At 39.7% G+C, this 23681-nt stretch overlaps 1 protein-coding gene across 2 annotated transcripts in view; it reads left to right on the forward strand.

Moving 5' to 3' along the window:
- The window catches only part of LOC124776371 (serpin B6-like), a 280271-nt gene that overhangs the window by 140145 nt on the left and 116445 nt on the right, over positions 1-23681 (forward strand). For both annotated transcript variants that reach the window (XM_047251330.1, XM_047251331.1), the window contains exon 5: positions 5683-5897. In XM_047251330.1, coding sequence (XP_047107286.1) covers positions 5683-5897 — 215 coding nt within the window. The remainder of the gene's footprint in view (positions 1-5682; positions 5898-23681) is intronic.

The following is a 23681-nucleotide window of genomic DNA, read 5'->3' on the forward strand; positions in this document are numbered from 1 at the left end:
AAATACATATCCAAAATAAACAGTGCCATCAAACAGGAGAGTGGTTGTATGGTGCTATCTTCATAGACCCAAACAAATTCCTATGTGAAAATTGTCTGGGAAAGGATGGCACACATTTAAATAGATTAGGTTCAGTAACACTCAGCAGAATGTATGCAGATGTTTGTAAAATCATAAGAAACAAGGGAAACTAACACTGTATAGTGGGGGGTGAAAAACCAGGAAATCTGATATCCACAAAAAATAGTGATAACAAAAAATAATATAGAACAAAAACAAACATAGAATCAGGATATTCAGTTATAAAAATAATGCACCAGAATATACAATACTTAAAAAATAGGGTAACCCAATTAGAAATAATGCTAAATGAAGAAACTCCTGAGATTCTTTCTCTGACAGAACATGGTCTAAATGAGCATGTAATTCTAAATCTCACTGTTGCAAATAACAATGTAACAGCCAGTTCATGCAGGAGATATAGTAAGGGAGGTCGAGCTGCTATATTAACCCATAACAAAGTAAGCAGAAACCATATAAACAACCTTGACATACGTAAAAAATATAACATTGAAAATGTAGTCGAAGTAACAGACCAAAAAATAGTTCTAAGTAGTTCCCCACAGTACATCTTAAACATCTACAGACTGCCAAATGGGTGCATAGAAATGTTCATTGAAAACATAGGAGAGCTCTTACATATCATCCTAAGCAAGAACTATGCACTTGTACTACTAGGTGACCTAAACATAAACACATTGCAAGACACAAATGACAGTAGGGAGCTCCTAAACACATTGAAGACATATGGCTTATACAACGCAGTGGCTACTCCAACACGTATAACTGCAAACTCCTGTACTCAAATAGATCACATCTTCACAAATTTAAGGGACGGTACAAAAGTGAAGTTATAGAAACGGCCCTGTCACATCATGATGCAATAAAAATATGTCTAAATCATATCACCACAAATGAAAAGACACAAAAAATATGCGAAAAAAGAAGCTTAAATGAACAAAACTTAAAGCTCTTAGGATAAAACTTGAAAAAGAAGGATGGGAAATACTGGAAAAAGACTCTCCATCATACACTGTATACACTTACACAACTAATCAGTTCATCATTCCTGGAAGACTCATCATCAGTGGATCATAAGGTGACTCATTTTATTGACACACTTTCCTACCATCTCAATATTACATGTCTAGTAATAAAAACTAAAGCCAAAACCACAAATAAAAACAAAAAATGGGTAACAAAAGGCATTTTGGTCTCCAGGAACAAGATAAAAATTATGCACAGAATGTATAAAACTAGCATTGATGAAAACTTTAAAGAGTGCTACTGAAAATATAAAAGAATGTATGCTGAAGTAGTGCAAGCAGCCAAATGACTAGAAGCAAAAAATACATAAATAGTGTTGCTAATAAAAGCAAGGCTTGCTGGTCTATTATAAATACAAATTGCAAATCCTCCAGTTCACAGGAACACAGGAAAATACAGTTCATGATCAACAAAAAAAGTATAACTGAACAGAATATAATCATAAATCTCTTCAATGGCTATTTTGCCACAGTAGGCCAAAAACTATAACAAAAACAAATAATAAAAAACACAATAACACCTGGAAACATTTAATCTCCAGGGAAAAACAATGGCACTTTTTCCAGTGATAGAACAAGAAACATTAAAGATAATAAAAAACCTAAAACTAACAAAGTCATGTGAAATTAACTGAATATCAAGTATAGAAATTAAACACTGTATGCAGGAACTCAAGAAACCTCTTACACAACTAATCAGTTCATCATTCCTAAAAGGAACTTTTCCAAAGTGCTTAAAGACATAAAAAGGGGAATGAATACAATCCAGAAAATTATAGGCCTATAGCTCTTTTACCAGTCATATAAAAAATAATTGAATGAGCTTATGCACAGAGACTCATTGCTTTTCTGATGCAATATGAAATAATCAACAAGAATCAGTTTGGCTTCCAGAAAGATAAATGCACCATAGATGCAGTAATAGATCTCATTGAAAATGCCATAACAAACTTGGACTCTAAAAGTAAATGTGTAGGAGTATTTATGGATCTAACAAAGGCATTCGACTGTGTAGACCACAAAACTTTAGTAGAAATATTAGGAGTATATGGCATACGAGGAAATACAGGAGACTGGATTCTCTCATACCTGACAAACAGGAGCCAATATACTGAAATTACAAAAACTGCTGGTGAAAAAATAAGATCTAAAGCAAGAATTTTACACTTCTCTGTGCCACAAGGCTCCATTCTTGGCCCAATACTCTTCATTCTGTACACAAATCACATCCCAAATATGATTATGTACAGTAGCATAGTTAACTATGCAGATGACAAACTCTAGTGTCCACAGATAAAGACACAGAAGAGCTAGAAATAAAAGCCAATCTAGAAGTAAATAATCCAATCCAAAGATTACTGAATTAAACCTGCACAACAATATTACTAAAACACTTTGTGTAAACTTCAGACTTCAAAACTTTCACAGTGGAATTTCAGACTTAAAAACTTTCGCAGTGGAGATATCAATGTATGCATAGATGAGTGCATAGCAGAGAACACCAAATATGCAAAATTCCTTGGGATAATTATCGATGAAAATGTAAACTGGGATAAGCAAACCTATATGTGCTGCACAAACTCAGCTGCCTAAAAGATACACGCATTATGAAAACAATATACTATGCATTAATTCATACGACATTAAGTTACGGCATAATTTTGTGGGGAGGTACCTCAAAAACAAACATTAATAAAATATTTAAATTACAAAAAAGAGCCATAATAATGATAGCCAACCTTAAATGGAAAGATTCATGTAAACCAGCATTTAAAGCTCTCAAAATACTAACATTACCCAGTATATACCTGTACGAGCTCCTTTGTTGGACAAAATTCAGATATTCTCCTGATACTAGAGATAACAACACACAACACAACCATGACACAAGAAAACGGAACCTCTTCCATGAGCATACACACGACACAAAAAAAAAAAAAAAAAAAAAAAAAAAAAAAAAAAAAAAAAAAAAAAAAAGCCCTAGAATAATTTTGTAATAAATTATATTTTTGTTAAACAGTAGACATTAAATATTATGTACCTGTCGGTGCATGAAATGAAAATATATCTTGATCCATACAATGTACTTTGTCATAGGATAAATAAATAAATAACGATGTTTTTGTGCCTAAGTGGATCAGATAGGGGTTAGAAGAGGTATTTCAAGCTATCTGTTGATAAACAGCCAATGGGGTGTTTCCAGTAATGTCTTTTCTTGTTGCAGTGATGTGTCTTCCTCTTCTACAAACTGCACTTTCAGGCTAGATCATACTTAGTGTCTACATCAGTATAAGGAATCATGCCAAAATCCAGAAGAATCACTCACACATCAAGTCACTTCATTTGTATGTTAACCACTGTATATACTCATTTCTGCACATTGATGCAGCACGGAATAGGTACAGACGATTATATAAACTACTGTATAGTGTGTGATGTGGGTTACATAGTTACCTTAACTGTTTGCTTTGTGAGTAGTGTTCAAGATGAATGGTTGTTAACAGACATCCAAAGAACCCCAAATTTCTCAAATTTTACCATCATAGTAATTATGCAAGATGTATGTGGGATTTAATAGTATGCTGATGTTCTACAAGCAGAGAAATGAAAGCCCTATTCTTTGAGTGATAAAATTAAAAATTATTGATCTGTGAAGAAAGGCAAGAAAAGCAATTTTGGTACACAGGTAAAGGAACAATCAGGAGATGGAAGAAAGAAAAAAAATAAACTTAGAAGTTTTGTAAATACAGTTCAAAGTGATGTGAGAATGGACAGAAAAAGAACAAAATGAGGAAAAGATGGTGAACTCGATGAATGTCTTTATAGATGATTTTTAATAAAGTGAAGTGAAAGTGTGCCACTTTCTGGGCCAGTTATTATAGTCTAAGCAGCAAACTTCCACTTTGATTTAAGTGGCACAATGACTTTATTGCTTCCAATGGATGGTTTTCAATCTGGAAATATTGGTGTGTGGTTAGCAAAATTAGCAGTGGAAGATAAGCAACATCTTTCAATGGTGGATCTGCTTCACAATTTCTTGAAATTGTACATAAAATACTGGTAAATGAGCATTTGAATGATCATCATGTGTAGGATTGGGTGACACAGTACATAGTAGAGCATTAGATTGGATTGTGCACTTTTCCAAACTTTCTGTGCATAGTCTCTCATTCTCACTCTTGATGTACCATGGTTACACTATATCACATGGATAAATGTCTATTGTACTGACCTACGTCTCCTTTCTAGAATGGGTGTTTCCAAAATTTTGACTTGCTAGACAAGCCCTTAATGAGTTGCACAGCTCTTCCGTAAATCTTCTCTATCTCTTTTGTTAATTCAAACTGTAATGGTTTTGGGCTAATGGACAGACTCCTAATTAGTTCAGGTGCTCATTTCTAAATCTTAACTACCTTTTTTTACTAATCCATCTTGGAAAAGTTTCTAGACTAATTTGCAGGTCACTAAAATCAATCAGGATTGGTCATTGTAAACAGATTCCTTTTCCTACATAAATGAATTACAGTTCTTCATGATTTTTCTGGCAGATCTCTATTTGGCATTATCCTTACCAACAGATAGATCTTTCTTTTACTTTGAAAGAGTATTGTGATTGTAAACTGACGTGTTCCTCCCCATAGTGAAAGATCTGTGGAACATGTAACTAACTAGACTGTTAATAATATATTGCCATCCCACCTTAAAACAACTTATATCACATTTGATAGTAGTGACTGATTACCGTGATTGCTTGGTGGTCATGACGTGAAACAATATTGAGCCTCTTTGCTTATTTATGTACACTATGTTACAGTTGTTTACGTTGAAAATCATTTACCAACATTTGTGCCAAGGGTTGGCTGTCTGCTAGCCTTCCTGCAAGTTACAAGAATTATGTATTGTTGCAATCTCCCCATACAATACTATGTTGTTTCCATACAGTCTCTTCTTGTAGGAACCCCAATTAAATGCTGACTCCTAGAATATGCTGATACAACCATTGGCCAAGCAATATTTGTGGTCTATTGGCAGTGGGTAGACAGTTGATCCTGTGATTTTGTGAGCATTGACTGCAATAAAATTTATACTGGGAAATGTGCCCACAGACGCTCTTAGCCAACTACATGGCAAATATAATCTGAGGCTATCATTCTTCACTTGATTGTGAATATCATAAAGAGTTCTGTTTTATAGAATATCAGTAGCATAGTATATATTCTGTGAGCATATATTTTATTTACTAGGCACCAATACAAAATGTTTTACATAATTGTATAGAAGTTCTCTCCATTTTAGTGAACTAGAGCTTGATTGCCCAGTGTAAATATATATATTTAAAATATCCTCTGACTGTGGCCATCACCACCAAATATATGTGATACAAGATTTTAAAAATTATACCACAGAAATTAATTTCATGTGAAATGAGCAGGTCTTATACTATAAAAATACCATCAGCACCCTTTATTAATGACAATGGCAAAGACTAGAATAAATTTCTGGTTTTGCTGGTGGCATTGTTCAGATTTAGTTTTTGATATAATTTTAGCAGTTTCCTTCTGTCTGTGTCTTACAGGTACTTTGGATGAATTTACTCGGCTAGTGCTTGTAAATGCTATTTACTTCAAAGGCCTGTGGAATATTCCATTCAAGAAAGAAGTCACATCCCCCATGCCATTCCATGTTACTGCAACAGAGAAGAAGACAGTGGATATGATGAAGCTACAGAAAAAATTTATGTATACAGAAGCAGAAAAACTTGAAGCTCAAGTTGTGGAGCTCCCTTACAAGGTATTGCACATTAATTTACAGTATTGAAAAAAACATTCTCTGCTGTTCATTTAAAATAGTATATCATTAGAGACATATAACTTCATACAACAATGAATTGCTCCCCCCAAAAATGAGGGGGAAGGTGACTCCTCACACACAAATCCATAATGCACCGGTGTGTGATGTAGATGATTAATACTAGAAATAGGACCTATGTGACCAGTATGGTTAAGTGTGTTACATATTATTGGTGTTACTGCATTTTTAAATCAAGAAAATACCTTACACAGGTAAGTATCAGTGACTACGTACGGTGATAATGCTGCTGTTATTGTTGTGATCTTTAGTCGAAAGACCGATCTGATGCAGCTCTTCATTCTGATCTGTCCTGTGTGAGCCTGTTTATCTCTGCATAACTATGGCATCCTCCATCCATTTGAACCTGCTCACTGTAGTCAAGCCATGGTCTCCCTCTACAACTGTCATTCCCTGGCTGTTACTCCCCAACACCTCCCACCATTATGAAAGTGACATTTCCTCAATGTCTCGGGATGTCCAGCGAACCAACCCTTTATTTAGTCAAGTTGTGCCGTTAATTTGTTTTCTGTCTGATGTGATTCTGCCACAGAATGAGGTATCAGACAAGATTTGGTCCCTCATGCAAAAGTTGGTACTTCAAGACTGCACCACAAGTAAAGACAGTCACTGTAAGACGCAGAAATGAATTGGAGATGTAGGTGTAGACAAGCCTCGTAGTGTTTCCTTTTGCCACCTCAGTCAAAAAGTTATTTATATCTGATCGCAATGCTACACAGCCGACTCTGTACGTTATCAGTGATAACCTGCAACCATCACTTCTAATGGTAGTAAAGATCCAGTTGATTGTGACTAGAACAGTAATTCTGAACTTTATATCAGTCAAAGAATTCAACTCTGATGTTGAACTATTTTTCTGCTAAATGTTATAAGTGTCAGTGACAGCATCAGTTTCATGTCACCTGTGTGTGTGTGTATGTGTGTGTGTGTGTGTGTGTGTGTGTGTGTACTAGTTGTTTCTAAATGTAGGTATTTACAGTGTTCAAGTTTTAATAAATTACTAAAAATATATGCACATATTATACTATCTCCTTGACTTCCTCCTGAACTGGACCTGCAACAATATGCCACAGATTCAGCACCTCTTCATTTGTTATCCAATCTACCCATCTACTCTTTGGCATTCTTTTTTATTTCAAATGCTTGTACGTTTTATAAAAATTTAGTCCACTGTTACAGCACTGTCTAGAAATGTTTCAGCCATCTCTTTATACGTCCTGTTTTTTACATTCTTGTTGGTGTAATGTTCATGTGTCAATTTTCACAAATAAGGTATTTTATTATATAGTTGTATAACTTTTTTTAGGTGGTCATTGGACCACCCTTTTCATCATACCTGTAGTGACTAGAATTGCTATCACCTGAAAACCACTCATTCATCTGTGGCAAATTTTCAGTATCACCTGCATGTCTCTTGTTGCCATGTTAAAATCTGCTTCTTTTGTCAAAACATAGCGGAGTTTACATAATGTCATCTCGCCAAAACCGCAGTGCCGTTGCAAACATGATAGAATCCTGAAACGGTGATTTATTACATGGGGAATGAGGACAAATCAGGTCAAAAGCCTATGAATAACCACAGTCTTGGTATAAAAATGTATGTGTAATTTCTTTGCTTATCTTACTGCAAAACCATAGTTCTCGTTTCACCAGCTATCTATGACTGTTAAAAATTACATTATTCTGTTGCAAAAGTCTACAGTTACTTGTATATCATGGCAGATAAGAAAGTGCCACATGTTTATCATACGGCAAAATATTCTCCTCTTTGTGTGCTATAATTTTGCAAAATCTCTTTTCAATGTCATGAACCATTAATGACATATGAGAGACATAGCGAATATTTTGTTATCGTGTGTGCGCTAATGGAGGAGAACATGCTATGTGCCATACACAAATTCATAGCAATGACTATTTTTCATTGCAACACACTTGAATTTCAAGCAGTGTGATACATGTATGAAAAAAATTGCAATAACTATGACCATTAACAAAATGATAAGCATATCAACATGAAGCTGACATATAAAGCTATAACTAATGTAAAAAACATTTTTTCTACCACCTATTTGCTTTAAAGACATGTGAGAAAGATTGCAGGATAGCCGACATGAGCATGCTGTTCCGCCAGAGTAGTGTGTCAGCTACTGGCTTGCAAAAAGCTCACAGACTTCCTGAACAAGGCTCCTTACAGTAATACATGTTTGCATACCTGGTGTGAGCCTGGATCACCAGTTCCCAGAACTGCAGGTTCAAGGTTGTGCCTTCACTAACACTCAGGTGAGAACTGCAGATTATCAAGAATATACCATAAATATCCATGGCTTGTCACTAAAATTCACTTATATGTGACCAGCTAATGTCATCAGCAAACCTCAAAGTCCAGAATGAAATTTTCATTCTGCAGTGGAGTGTGTGCTGATATGAAACTTCCTGGAGAATTAAAACTGTGTGCTGGACCAGGACTTGAACTCGGGACCTTTGCCTTTCATGGGGAAGTGCTCTACCAATTGAGCTACCCAAGCACGACTCACGACCCATCCTCATTGCTTTGCTTCACCAGTACATCATCTCCTACCTTTCACACTTCACAGAAGCTCTCCTGCAAAACCTGCAGAACTAGGACTCCTGGAAGAAAGGATACTGTGGAGACATGGCTTTGCCACAGCCTGGGAGATGTTTCCAGAATGAAATTTTCACTCAGCAGCGGAGTGTGTGCTGATATGAAACTTCCTGGCAGATTAAAACTCTGTGTAGGATCGAGACTGCAAGGAAGTTTCAGACCTCTCCCTGAACTTTAATTCCCTTTCCAAATGTCTCCTTGCTGTTGTTTAGTGCTTGCTTAAGGTACTTACTGAATAACATTGGCTGCGAATGTGTCATACTCCCTTCTCAAGCACTGCTTTTTTTTCATGTCGTTTGACAGGTGTAACTGCTGTCCTGTCTGGTTTCTTACAAATTGTTGACATTCTTCCATCCTTCTATTTTATCCATGCCACCTTCAGAATTTCAAAGAATGTATTCCATTCAACATGTAAAAGTTTTTTCTAAATCTGCAAATGGTAAAAAACATAGGTTTGCCTTTCGTGAATGTGTACAGGGCTATTACAAATGATTGAAGCGATTTCATAAATTCACTATAGCCCCATTCATCGACATATGGTCACGACACACTACAGATACGTAGAAAAAGTTTTGTTTGGCTGAAGCCGCACTTCAGGTTTCTGCCGCCAAGGCACTCGAGAGTGCAGTGAGACAAAATGGCGACAGGAGCCGAGAAAGCGTATGTCGTGCTTGAAATGCACTCACATCAGTCAGTCATAACAATGCAACGACACTTCAGGACGAAGTTCAACAAAGATCCACCAACTGCTAACTCCATTCGGCGATGGTATGTGCAGTTTAAAGCTTCTGGATGCCTCTGTAAGGGGAAATCAACGGGTCGGCCTGCAGTGAGCGAAGAAACGGTTGAACGCGTGCGGGCAAGTTTCACGCGTAGCCCGTGGAAGTCGACGAATAAAGCAAGCAGGGAGCTAAACGTACCATAGGATGGTGCTCCACCGCACTTCCATCATGATGTTTGGCATTTCTTAAACAGGAGATTGGAAAACCGATGGATTGGTCGTGGTGGAGATCATGATCAGCAATTCGTGTCATGGCCTCCACACTCTCCCGACTTAAACCCATGCGATTTCTTTCTGTGGGGTTATGTGAAAGATTCAGTGTTTAAACCTCCTCTAAAAAGAAACATGCCAGAACTGCGAGCTCGCATCAACATTGCTTTCGAACTCATTGATGGGGACATGCTGCGCCAAGTGTGGGAGGATCTTGATTATCGGTTTGATGTCTGCTGAATCACTAATGGGGCACATATCGAACATTTGTGAATGCCTAAAAAAACTTTTTGAGTTTTTGTATGTGTGTGCAAAGCATTGTGAAAATATCTCAAATAATAAAGCTATTGCAGAGCTGTGAAATCGCTTCAATCATTTGTAATAACCCTGTATTAAGATAAGTTGCAGAGTCAGTGTTGCGATGCATGTTCCTACATTTCTCTGGAGCCCTAACTGATCTCCCCCATGGTTGGTTTCTTCCAGTCTTTCAATTCTTCTGTAAATAATTTGTGTCAATCTTTTGTAACCATGAGTTATAAAAGTTATGATTTGGCAATATCCACAGCTGTCAGCATCTACCTTTTTTGGAATTCCAATTCTTACATTATTCTTAAAGTATCAAGGTATTTTGCCTGTACCAAATTTCTTGTATTGCATATTGAACAGTTTGGGCATGGCATGTTCTCCCAAAGATCTTAGTAATTCTGAGGGAATCTTATATATTGCAGGTGGCTTGTTTTGACTTATCTGTTGTACATAAATACACCGTAGATCACTGTAGGCTGTAGCAGAGGGTATTCTTCATTGTACTACACATTAACATTTCTTCATGTTCCAGTTACAGATGGAGAGTGGGAGAAATGATTGTATATCTCTGTGTCAGGTGTTATTTGTCTTCCGTATGTTTGTGATAGTATTCATAGATTCTCGCTGGGAAAGCAGGTGTTTTTGAGTACCAGTAACACAGTATCTTTCTTGATGTGCCTGCCAGTTAAGATTATTCAGCATTAATATTTCACTCTCTGGCCAGTCAAACAAATCTAAAACCAATCATACTGCCTTCCTTTGCATATGCTTGAATTATTCCTGCCTGATATGGCTCCTGCACATTTGAACACTATTTCTTGGTGGTTCATACAAGTGTTTCATAAGTACCACCTTTTGTAGGCCAACAGTAGTTTTCCAGTATTCTGCCAAGACGTAGCAATGACAAGAAAAGTGTTCTGAAGAATAGAACTTTTTTAACATAAAATATAAATTTAAGCCATAGATCAAAGGTTTTCATGGCAGGTATGTACATAATTTCTGATATTTGTTTTACGGACATAAAGCCGTGACCCAAGGCACAATTCTCTGCTAACGTTTTGTCTTCAAATGCTGGCGACATCATCAGAGACCTTAACAATTCAGAAAGCAGTTACAGTCTCAAACAAGCTCAGCAAACCAAAGCTTTTATATGTATCCATGCAATGGTTGGTTCATGACATAGTCAGACCCCTGCCTAATATCATGGAGTCACACCAACATAGGTTACAGAGCCTTTACTGGAGATGAGTTGTTTTATTTAGCACTAGAGCCCACAACTTGTCTAATCTCAATCTTTCTTCTTTTCTGTTAAAGTTATTTTTGTGTTTTGAACACCTGTGGCCTCTTGGTACATTCTAGCATAGTAATGATCAGATCTTGCTAAAACCACAATGTCCGAGAAACAAATTTGGTGGTTCCCTGGGCCCAGTGTATGATCTGCCACTGCTGATTTATCCTTCTTGACAGTGACAGTACTGGGGTTGAGTTCTTGGTTAACCATTATGTGAACTATTTTGTCCTTTGTTCCTGGGTCTGATTTGTCTAAAAGTTTGGTCATTTTTCATTAACATTGTCTTCCACTTGTGAAAGACATTGAGAGTACATAAAGAGTGGTGCGGAGTTCTTCTCTCTGTGTAAGTGTCATATTATCATCAGCACACTGGAGCCCCTTGGCAGACATTACTGACATTTTGGTTTTTTTATCTTAAGCTGATTAGGGTTAAAAATTTCCCACATTCACAGTAAGTATTTTTTTTAAATTTCCATTGAAATATGACCTTCATACATCTTTTAAGCAGTATAGAAGTAGCTGGAGAAGTAAGTTAAGAACCCTCTAGATGGTCAATAATATTGTACATTATTTCCAGATGCATCATAGCATTGAATGTGTAGTATTGATTGAGATGTTTCACAATAATATTATATGTTGCACTGCCTGGAAATATTGTCCTGTCTGCAGGCAGTATTGGCAGTGACATTTGTTTTACATATATAAAGCCATGGCCCAAGGCACAGTTCTCTGCTAACATTTTACGTTCAAATGCTGGAGACATTATCAGAGACATTAACAACTCAGAAAGTAGTTAAGGTCTCAAACAAACTCAGCAAACTAAAGTTATAACAGATAGTGATAGTTTACATTTTGCGGCATGCAGTTGCAGCTACAGCAGTTATAAAGCTAAGTACTGACAAAATTATTTGTGCACTGTTAGACAGTTATTAAATTTAATAGTTTTCAGGGCGAAATAATGATTTAATAAACTTTTGGAAATGTTTATTCACTGTGTTTTTTAGAGTTTTCTGTGTGTTGAAGTTGCTTAGTAAATTTTGTGCTTTAGTTTTCAGCTGACGTTTCTTATTGTTTCTAGTAAAATATTTCAGTACAATTTTCATTCAGTGTTTTAACTTCATTGAGTGTTCCAGTGGTTGCTTGAATTTTTGGTTTTAGCTAATAATTTTGTGAAGTTTTGTTGGTATTGGTATTAGCTGTGGTGTAGTAGTATTAATACAAGTAGTTGCTTTCTTAGTAGACAGAGAATTTAGTTCTATTTAAACTTTACTGTCTGCATGTCTCATACAAATTTATTCGGTTGGTGCCGGCAGTGCTAATTCGGATTACTTGGCTTGTCACCAGCAGTTCTTGAAATTATCAGGAGATCGTAAATTGTTAAGTTTTACTAATCTCATTGTTAGTTCTCGCAAGTTCTCAACTCTTGTTCTTCTACTTTCATGAAATTTCAAAGATATACATACGTAAATAAATACAAAATTTGTTTGTTTCATATCTTTGTTTATTTGCATTGTCTTTGGTACTTAGTATTTCTCTTTCATATGATATGCAGCAAAACAGTCTCCAAGATGTAACGCAACTCCACAAGACTAGCACATTAAGTTTGTTGTTCTTTTTTCTTGTTTTGTTTGTGAAACATACATGGCAGTTTCTTCGTTTTCATTTATTCATTTCGGAAATACATAGGCTTATAAGTTAGTGTTGTTTTATGTGACTGGAAAGTCTGTCAACCAGATCATGATGAGACGTACGTGATGTAGTGGCAACCTCCAAGATTTACTCCACGTATTCATCATAAATAATCGTATTGTCTCTTTCATCTGCCATGATGAAAGGGCACAAGTATTTATAAAAACAAAAAACTTGTTAACATATGTAACTTATTGTTACCTAAACAAAACACCAACAGGATCCAAAAGATACTAATGTGCTGTCGCCAGCCACTGAGCAATACTAAGCACACGACACCATTGTGGTGTCGCCGGCCATTGACCTCTGTTTCGTGCACGACACCACTGTGGTGTCACTGGATGGTAGAGTGTTAATAGTTCTACTGGTGCAACTGAACTTAGGTAACATAGACATATAGTTTTTTTCAGTAACTGTAAAATTTTACCATCAGTGAGAAGTGTGGGCTCTGTTGTAGGTTTGTGAGTAGTGGGTTACGGTGTGGGATTTGTTCAAAGTATTTTCATAGGGGGGAATGCAGTGGGGAAGTCAGTGGGCATTCTAGTGAGATCCTCTCCTGGGAATGCAGAATCTGTGGTACAAATAAGTTGATAGAGGAGCAGCAGCGTGAGATCTGTACCCTTCAGGTGCAGTTACAATGTGCAAAGGAGGAACTAGATAGGTTGAGAAGGGTGGAGGGGGTGGGGAATGGGAACTGGCTGTTGGCAAGAAGGCAGCTAGGAGGAGGAGGAGGTATTCAGACAGTTATACTTTGTGAATATGCAATAGATTTGACCAACTGTCAGAGTTGTGTGGAGTGGAGCCTCTTGTAGACGTAGATGTAGGGAACAAGCAGCAGGCCTCAGTAGTTAGGAGGCCTAGGTCAGTTGCAAAGTCTAAATGAAAGAACAAGGTTCTGCTGCTGCTCGGTAGTTCGCATGGTAGAGGTGTGGGCCAGCAGTTGCAGGAAGTTTGGAGAGTGAGTACCAGGTCGCCAGCATTGTGAAGCCTAGTGCAGGGGTGGCTCAGGTGACTGACAGTGTATGGGAGCTATGTAGGAATTTTACGAAGGAGGATCAGGTAGTGATAGTGAGTGGAGCAGGGAACAGTCTTGATAGGAATGGGGAATATGATGTAGGTGATGACCTGGTAAAGATAGCTACTCAAATTGGTGGCACTAGTGTGCATTTCATGCAACTGTTTCAGCGTCATGATCGGCCTCATCTTAATGCGGCTGTTAGGTGCATTAACTTGGGGCTGGAGAGGATATGAGTCACATTTCAGCCAGTTGGGTCTATCAGTAGATTGGGTTTCACTAGACATGGCCTGCACCTCAATAGGTGTGGGAAGAGGAGGCTGGCAAAGCTTATAGGTGACATTGTAGTGGGTGCTGGTGGGATCACTCATGGAAAAATTCCAGTAATAGTTGATGTTATAGCTGCACCTTTTTTAGATTGAAGTCAGCTGATAGGTATAACTGCTTAAAGGAAGTCCCTCTAACTAAGGACTCACCTTCAGAGGATGTAATGTTTCCAAGTAGAGAAAGAATTAGCATATTTCATCAAAATATAAGAGGTATTAAAGATAAAGTTAGTGAACTGTTTATTGATGTTGACTCTGAAATTATTGGTGTATCAGAGCACCACTTAAATAACTTGACAATTCAGAGGCTTCCTTTACCAGGATATAGATTAGCTGGCTGTTTTTCAAGGAGTTCCTTGCGTGGTGGGGGAGTGGCTATACACGTGGAAAACAATATTCCATTTGAGTTCATAGATGCATCACGACACCGCACTGAACAAATATTTGGATGTTGTGCAGGGACAGTTGAATTTAGTGAAACTAAACATCTAATTGTTGTTGTTTATAGGTCCGCTAACTCTGACTTCAGAGCATTTCTGCTCAAGCTAGAGAGGGTTCTTGATGTACTTTGTAGGAAGTACCAGAAATTAGTTATATGTGGTGACTTCAATTTAAAATTTGTATATGGTGGTGCAAGAAAAAGGATGCTGGTAGATCTCCTATGATCTAATTCAGATGGTGTTTTCTTCCAACTAGGGTGCAGGTGAACAGTAGCACAGCCATAGACAATATTTTTATTCATTTTTCGTTACTAGATATCCATTCTGTTAGTAAAAGGCTGAATGGCCTCACAGACCGTGATGCACAAATTTTAACACTATAATGCTTTTGCACTCAAACAAATGTCACATATAATTACAATCTATGTAGGAAAGTTAATCCAACAGCAATAGAGAGTTTTTTAAACCCCGTTAAGGAACAAGAGTGGCAGGATGTTTATAGTGCCGATAACATAGATGTTAAATATAATGCTTTCCTTAACACATTTCTCATGCTCTTTGAGAGTTGCTTCCCATGAGAACATTCTAAATGGGGTACTAGCAGTAATAGGCAGCCCGGGTGGCTGACTAGTGGGATAGGGATATCATGTAGAACAAAGCAGGAATTATATCATAATATTAGAAGTAGTCACAATCAAGCTACAGGAGCCCATTACAAACAGTATTGTAAGTTGCTTAAAAATGTTATAAGGAAGGCATAGAGTATGTGGTACGCAAATAGAATAGCTAATTCACAGGATAAAATTAAAACCATATGGTAAATTGTGAAGGAAGTGTTTGGTCACCAGCACAAGGTCGATGACACAAAATCAGTTTGTAGTAAAAATATTTCTGTTACTGATAAATCAGATATATGTACAGTATTTAACAATCACTTTCTGAGCATTGCTGGTGAATTAAATAAAAATTTAGTTTCTACAGGGAATCATATAACTCTCTTGACAAATGTCTTTCCAAGGTTGATGTCTGAAATACTCCTTTGTGATACAGACAAGGGGGAGATTGAGTCAGTAATTAAATCACTGAAGATTAAGGACTCTCATGGATATGATGGAGTGCCTAGCAGAATATTAAAGTACTGTGCTACACATGTTAGCCCTGTAATTACCCATATTTGTAATTTTTCCTTTAGGAATTGTGTCAGTTTCCTGAATGATTAAAGCACTTAGTAGTAAAGGAAGAAATGGATAATGCAGACAATTTTAGACCTATTTCTATGCCATCAGTGTTTGCTAAAATTATTGGGTTGGGTTGAGTCGGGGGAAGAGACCAAACAGTGAGGACATTGGTCTCATCCGATTAGGGAAGGATGGGGATGGAAGTTGGCCATGCCCTTTCAAAGGAAACATCCCAGCATTTGCCTAAACAATTTAGGGAAATCATGAAAAACCGAAAGCAGCATGGCTGGACGAAGATTGAATCATCGTCAATCCGAATGCAAGTCCCGTGTGTTAACTACTTTGCCACCTCACTCAGTATATAAAATTATTGAAAATGCTGTCTATGTAAGGATAATTGATAATTTTATATCACACGATTTGGTATCAAATGTACAGTTTGGGTTAAGAAGTCGTTTAACAGCTGAAAATAATATTTTCTCTTTTCTCTGTGGGGTAGTGGATGGGTTAAACAAAAGGTTTCGAATGATGGACATATTTTTTGATTCAACTAAGGCGTTTGATTGTGTTGATCACAAAATATTGCTCAAGAAGTTGGACCATTACGGAATACGGGGAGTAGCTCACAGTTGGTCAATCTCTTACTTTAGCAACAAACAGCAAAAGGTCATTATTCACAATGCTGAGAATGGCTGTGATGTGGGGTCTGAGTGGGGTACAGTCAAGTGGGGGGTGCCCCAGGGATCAGTGTTGGGGCCACTCCTGTTCCTTATTTATATAAATGATATGCCCTCTAGTATTACGGGTAATTCTAAAATATTTCTCTTTGCTTATGACACTAGCTTGGTAGTAAAGGATGTTGTGTGGAACGTTGGCTCGGTTTCAAATAGTACAGTTTATGCATGACCTAAGTTCATGGCTTGCAGAAAATAAACTAACACAATCACAGTAAGACTCAGTTTTTACAGTTTCTAACACAGAATTCAACAAAACCTGACGTTTCAGTTTCACAGAATGGGCATATGATTAGTGAAACTGAACAGTTCAAATTTCTAGGTGTTCAGATAGATAGTAAACTGTTGTGGAAAGCCCACGTTCAGGATCCTGTTCAAAGACTTAATACCGCCATTTTTACTATTCGAATGGTATCAGAAGTGGCGATTGTTTGACAAGAAAATTAGTCTACTTAGCTTATTTTCATTTGCTCATGTCATATGGTTTTATATTTTGAGGTAACTCTTCCCATTCTAAAAGGATATTTTTGGCTCAGAAACAGGCAGTTTGGGCAATAAGTGGTGTAAGTTCACGAACCTCCTGTTGACCCCTGTTCATGGTCTGGGTATTTTGACATTGGTCTCTCAGTATATATATTCCTTACTGTCATTTCTTGTTAATAATATTAGCTTATTCCCAAGAATAAGCAACTTTAACTCAGTTAATACTCGGCAGAAATCAAACCTGCATTTGGATCAGACTTCCTTAACTCTTGTGCAGAAAGGTGTGCTGTATAGTGCTGCATCCATTTTCAATAAGCTACCACTCGAATTCAAAAATCTTAGCAGTAATCCATGCGCATTCAAATTGAAACTGAAGAGTTTCCTCATGAGTGTCTCCTTCTATTCTGTCGAGGAGTACCTAAAAAATTAAGCTGATACTTGTTGTATTGTTGATTGCGTTTACTTAAACTTATGGATTGACTTTTTTTGGGTTTATAAACATTTTATTTTTATCTGTTATTACTTTTATGTTGTAATTTCATGTATTGATACGTTCCATGACCTTGGAGGTTTACACCTCTTGGTCCTTCAGAACTTGACGTGTAAATAAATAAATAAATAAACATTATTTACAGTCTCTGATGTGTTACAATCTTTGGACATATTTGTAATCACTGTTTGTTCTTGTTTTCACCAGCATTTATCACGGAAAGTTGAAAAGGCCTTTACAAATGTCTGCTTGTGTCTGTGTATGTGCGGATGGATATGTGTGTCTATGCGAGTGTCTACCTGTCCTTTTTTCCCCCTAAGGTAAGTCTTTCCGCTCCTGGGATTGGAATGACTCCTTACCCTCTCCCTTAAAACCCACATCCTTTCGTCTTTCCCTCTCCTTCCCTCTTTCCTGACGAAGCAACCGTTGGTTGCGAAAGCTTGAATTTTGTATATATATATATATATATATATATATACACACACACACACACACACACACTCCTGGAAATGGAAAAAACACATTGACACCGGTGTGTCAGACCCACCATACTTGCTCCGGACACTGCGAGAGGGCTGTACAAGCAATGATCACACGCACGGCACAGCGGACACACCAGGAACCGCGGTGTTGGCCGTCGAATGGCGCTAGCTGCGCAGCATTTGTGCACCGCCGCCGTCAGTGTCAGCCAGTTTGCCGTGGCATACGGAGCTCCATCGCAGTCTTTAACACTGGTAGCATGCCGCGACAGCGTGGACGTGAACCGTATGTGCAGTTGACGGACTTTGAGCAAGGGCGTATAGTGGGCATGCGGGAGGCCGGGTGGACGTACCGCCGAATTGCTCAACACGTGGGGCGTGAGGTCTCCACAGTACATCGATGTTGTCGCCAGTGGTCGGCGGAAGGTGCACGTGCCCGTCGACCTGGGACCGGACCACAGCGACGCACGGATGCACGCCAAGACCGTAGAATCCTACGCAGTGCCGTAGGGGACCGCACCGCCACTTCCCAGCAAATGAGGGACACTGTTGCTCCTGGGGTATCGGCGAGGACCATTCGCAACCGTCTCCATGAAGCTGGGCTACGGTCCCGCACACCGTTAGGCCGTCTTCCGCTCACGCCCCAACATCGTGCAGCCCGCCTCCAGTGGTGTCGCGACAGGCGTGAATGGAGGGACGAATGGAGACGTGTCGTCTTCAGCAATGAGAGTCGCTTCTGCCTTGGTGCCAATGATGGTCGTATGCGTGTTTGGCGCCGTGCAGGTGAGCGCCACAATCAGGACTGCATACGACCGAGGCACACAGGGCCAACACCCGGCATCATGGTGTGGGGAGCGATCTCCTACACTGGCCGCACACCACTGGTGATCATCGAGGGGACACTGAATAGTGCACGGTACATCCAAACCGTCATCGAACCCATCGTTCTACCATTCCTAGACCGGCAAGGGAACTTGCTGTTCCAACAGGACAATGCACGTCCGTATGTATCCCGTGCCACCCAACGTGCTCTAGAAGGTGTAAGTCAACTACCCTGGCCAGCAAGATCCCCGGATCTGTCCCCCATTGAGCATGTTTGGGACTGGATGAAGCGTCGTCTCACGCGGTCTGCACGTCCAGCACGAACGCTGGTCCAACTGAGGCGCCAGGTGGAAATGGCATGGCAAGCCGTTCCACAGGACTACATCCAGCATCTCTACGATCGTCTCCATGGGAGAATAGCAGCCTGCATTGCTGCGAAAGGTGGATATACACTGTACTAGTGCCGACATTGTGCATGCTCTGTTGCCTGTGTCTATGTGCCTGTGGTTCTGTCAGTGTGATCATGTGATGTATCTGACCCCAGGAATGTGTCAATAAAGTTTCCCCTTCCTGGGACAATGAATTCACGGTGTTCTTATTTCAATTTCCAGGAGTGTATTAATAGAGGGAAACATTGAGGGAAACATTCCACGTGGGAAAAATATATCTAAAAACACAGATGATGTGACTTACCGAACGAAAGTGCTGGCAAGTCGATAGACACACAAACAAAGACAAACATAGACATGAAATTCAAGCTTTCCCAACAAACTGTTGCCTCATCAGGAAAGTGGGAAGGAGAGGGAAAGACGAAAGGATGTAGGTTTTAAGGGAGAGGGTAAGGAGTCATTCCAATCCCGGGAGCGGAAAGACTTACATTAGGGGGAAAAAAGGACAGGTATACACTCGCACACACACACATATCCATCCGCACATACACAGACACAAGCAGACATTTGTAAAGGCAAAGAGTTTGGGCAGAGATGTCAGTCAAAGCGGAAGTACAGAGGCAAGGATGTTGTTGAAAGACAGGTTGAGGTGTGAGGGATGAGCGGTGCCAAATTGAAATTAGCGGAGATTGAAGCCTGGCGGATAAAGAGAAGAGGTGATATACTGAAGGGCAACTTCCCACCTCCAGAGTTCTGACAGGTTGGTGTTAGTGGGAAGTATCCAGATAACACGGACAGTGTAACACTGTGCCAAGATGTGCTGGTCGTGCACCAAGGCATGTTTAGCCACAGGGTGATCCTCATTACCAACAAACACTGTCTGCCTGTGTCCATTCATGCGAATGGACAGTTTGTTGCTGGTCATTCCCACATAGAAAGCTTCACAGTGTAGGCAGGTCAGTTGGTAAATTACGTGGGTGCTTTCACACATGGCTCTGCCTTTGATCGTGTACACCTTCCGGGTTATAGGACTGGAGTAGGTGGTGGTGGGAGGGTGCATGGGACAGGTTTTACACCGGGGGCGGTTACAAGGGTAGGAGCCAGAGGGTAGGGAAGGTGGTTTGGGGATTTCATAGGGATGAACTAAGAGGTTACGAAGGTTAGGTGGATGGCAGAAAGACACTCTTGGTGGAGTGGAGAGCATTTCATGAAGGATGGATCTCATTTCAGGGCAGGATTTGAGGAAGTCGTATCCCTGCTGGAGAGCCACATTCAGAGTCTGATCCAGTCCCGGAAAGTATCCTGTCACAAGTGGGGCACTTTTGGGGTTCTTCTGTGGGAGGTTCTGGGTTTGAGGAGATGAGGAAGTGGCTCTGGTTATTTGCTTCTGTACCAGGTCGGGAGGGTAGTTGCAGGATGCGAAAGCTGTTTTCAGGTTGTTGGTGTAATGGTTCAGGGATTCCGGACTGGAGCAGATTCATTTGCCACGAAGACCTAGGCTGTAGGGAAGGGACCATTTGATGTGGAATGGGTGGCAGCTGTCATAATGGAGGTACTGTTGCTTGTTGGTGGTTTTGATGTGGACGGACGTGTGAAGCTGGCCATTGGACAGGTGGAGGTCAATGTCAAGGAAAGTGGCATGGGATTTGGAGTAGGACCAGGTGAATCTGATGGAACCAAAGGAGTTGAGGTTGGAGAGGAAATTCTGGAGTTCTTCTTCACTGTGAGTCCAGATCATGAAGATGTCATCAATAAATCTGTACCAAACTTTGGGTTGGCAGGCCTGGGTAACCAAGAAAGCTTTCTCTAAGCGACCCGTGAATAGGTTGGCGTACGAGGAGGCCATCCTGGTACCCATGGCTGTTCCCTTTAATTGTTGGTATGTCTGGCCTTCGAAAGTGAAGAAGTTGTGGGTCAGGATGAAGCTGGCTAAGGTAATGAGGAAAGAGGTTTTTGGTAGGGTGGCAGGTGATCGGCGTGAAAGGAAGTGCTCCATCGCAGCGAGGCCCTGGACGTGCGGAATATTGGTGTATAAGGAAGTGGCATCAATGGTTACAAGGATGGTTTCCAGGGGTAACAGACTGGGTAGGGATTCCAGGCGTTCGAGAAAGTGGTTGGTATCTTTGATGAAGGATGGGAGACTGCATGTAATGGGTTGAAGGTGTTGATCTACATAGGCAGAGATACGTTCTGTGGGGGCTTGGTAGCCAGCTACAATGGGATGGCCGGGATGATTGGGTTTGTGAATTTTAGGAAGAAGGTAGAAGGTAGGGGTGTGGGGTGTTGGTGGGGTCAGGAGGTTGATGGAGTCAGGTGAAAGGTTTTGTAGGGGGCCTAAAATTCTGAGGATTCCTTGAAGCTCCACCTGGACATCAGGAATGGGATTACCTTGGAAATCTTTGTATGTAGTGTTGTCTGAAAGCTGGCGCAGTCCCTCAGCCAAATACTCCCGACGATCAAGTACCACGGTTGTGGAACCCTTGTCCGCCGGAAGAATGACGATGGATCGGTCAGCCTTCAGATCACGGATAGCCTGGGCTTCAGCAGTGGTGATGTTGGGAGTAGGATTAAGGTTTTTAAGAAGGATTGAGAGGCAAGGCTGGAAGTCAGAAATTCCTGGAAAGTTTGGAGAGGGTGATTCTGAGGAAGAGGAGGTGGGTCCCGCTGTGACGGAGGACGGAGCTGTTCCAGGCAGGGTTCAATTTGGATAGTGTCTTGGGGAGTTGGACCATTAGGAGTAGGATTAGGGTCATTTTTCTTCGTGGCAAAGTGATATTTCCAGCAGAGAGTACGGGTGTAGGACAGTAAATCTTTGTCAAGGGCTGTTTGGTTGAATCTGGGAGTGGGGCTGAAGGTGAGGCCTTTGGATAGGACAGAGGTTTCGGATTGGGAGAGAGGTTTGGAGGAAAGGTTAACTACTGAATTAGGGTGTTGTGTTTCCAGATTGTGTTGATTGGAATTTTGAGGTTTTGGGGGGAGTGGAGCTGGAAGTGGGAGATTGAGTAGATGGGAGAGACTGGGTCTGTGTGCAATGAGAGGAGGTTGAGGTTTGCTGGAAAGGTTGTGAAGGGTGAGTGAGTTGCCTTTCAAGAGGTGGGAAACCAGGAGATTGGATAGTTTTTTGAGGTGGAGGGTAGCATGCTGTTCTAATTTGCGATTGGCCTGTAGGAGGATGCTCTGAACAGCCGGTGTGGATGTGGGAGAGGAAAGATTGAGGACTTTTATTAAGGATAGGAGTTGACAGGTGTGTTCGTTGGCTGAGTTGATGTGTAGGTGAAGGATTAGGTGGGTGAGGGCAATGGATTGTTCAGTTTGGAACTGGTATAGGAACTGATGGAAAGAAGGATTACAGCCAGAGATGGGAACTTTAAGTGTGAGGCCTTTGGGGGTAATGCCAAATGTCAGACAAGCATGAGAAAATAAAATATGGGAGTGTAATCTGGCTAGGGTGAAGGTGTATGGAAGTTTTGTAAAGAATATATTGGACCCTAAACATGTAAAAAGTTATGATTTTTTTTCCATTGCACCTCAAATCTCTCAACAAAATGTCATGAGTGATCTATGACACTCCTTGAACCTTCATATTTTCTTATTTTTAAAGTAGAGCAATTACTTAGAAGCAGTGTCTTCAGCACCCAAAATTCTGAATCACATTATCATTGACAATATTATTCAGCAGTAGAGGGAGAACTTCAATACTTTTTCACAATATTATTGTGAAATATTATTGAACACCTAGGGAGCATTTCTGTACTGTCATACAATCTTGTTGCATGTAAATTTCTACTTCCAAAAGCGCGTCATCTCTTGTGGCTACTGTTGCTCTCATATCGTCATGGAATAGCTCTAATGTTATTATGAACTTAGTTGAACTGCCAAAAAAGAGCAAGAATTTTCACAGAAGACCATGATCAACAGAGTTAAATGCTATTTCGTGATGAATAAATCAGCTCCAGGTGTACTTGACAAATCCTTTATTTGGAAAAAATCATATACATGACTCAGGTTTCAGGACATAATTCCCAACTTTTCACTCTACAAAAAACAAGGAAAACTAAGAGGTATTCTTCACAAAATTGATTAACTTTAAAAGGGCGGATACAAATGTGAAAATCTGGTTATACCCTGACTGTGTATGAGAAAGTCATACCAGTCATAAAAAATCTAACAAATTTATCAAGTGTCATGCAAGATCCCATGCGGATGAGACATGAAAAGGTTCTCTGAGTCAACTAGTCCCACATTGGGTAAACAGGGCCTAACCAAGAAAACATGAATGTAATAGCTTCACAAATTGGCATTCCAAATTACATTAATCCTTCTTCCATAGATCCTGAATACAACATTTCATGATGGTGTGGAACATGTCAGTTTAACATAAGTTTTCTTTACACAATATAATCTTTTTTTTACAATTACTACTTGTCACTCAACTGCTAGTTGTTTCAGA

This window comes from Schistocerca piceifrons, chromosome 2 (genome assembly GCF_021461385.2).
Source record: "Schistocerca piceifrons isolate TAMUIC-IGC-003096 chromosome 2, iqSchPice1.1, whole genome shotgun sequence".
NCBI classification, from domain to species: Eukaryota; Metazoa; Arthropoda; class Insecta; order Orthoptera; family Acrididae; genus Schistocerca; species Schistocerca piceifrons.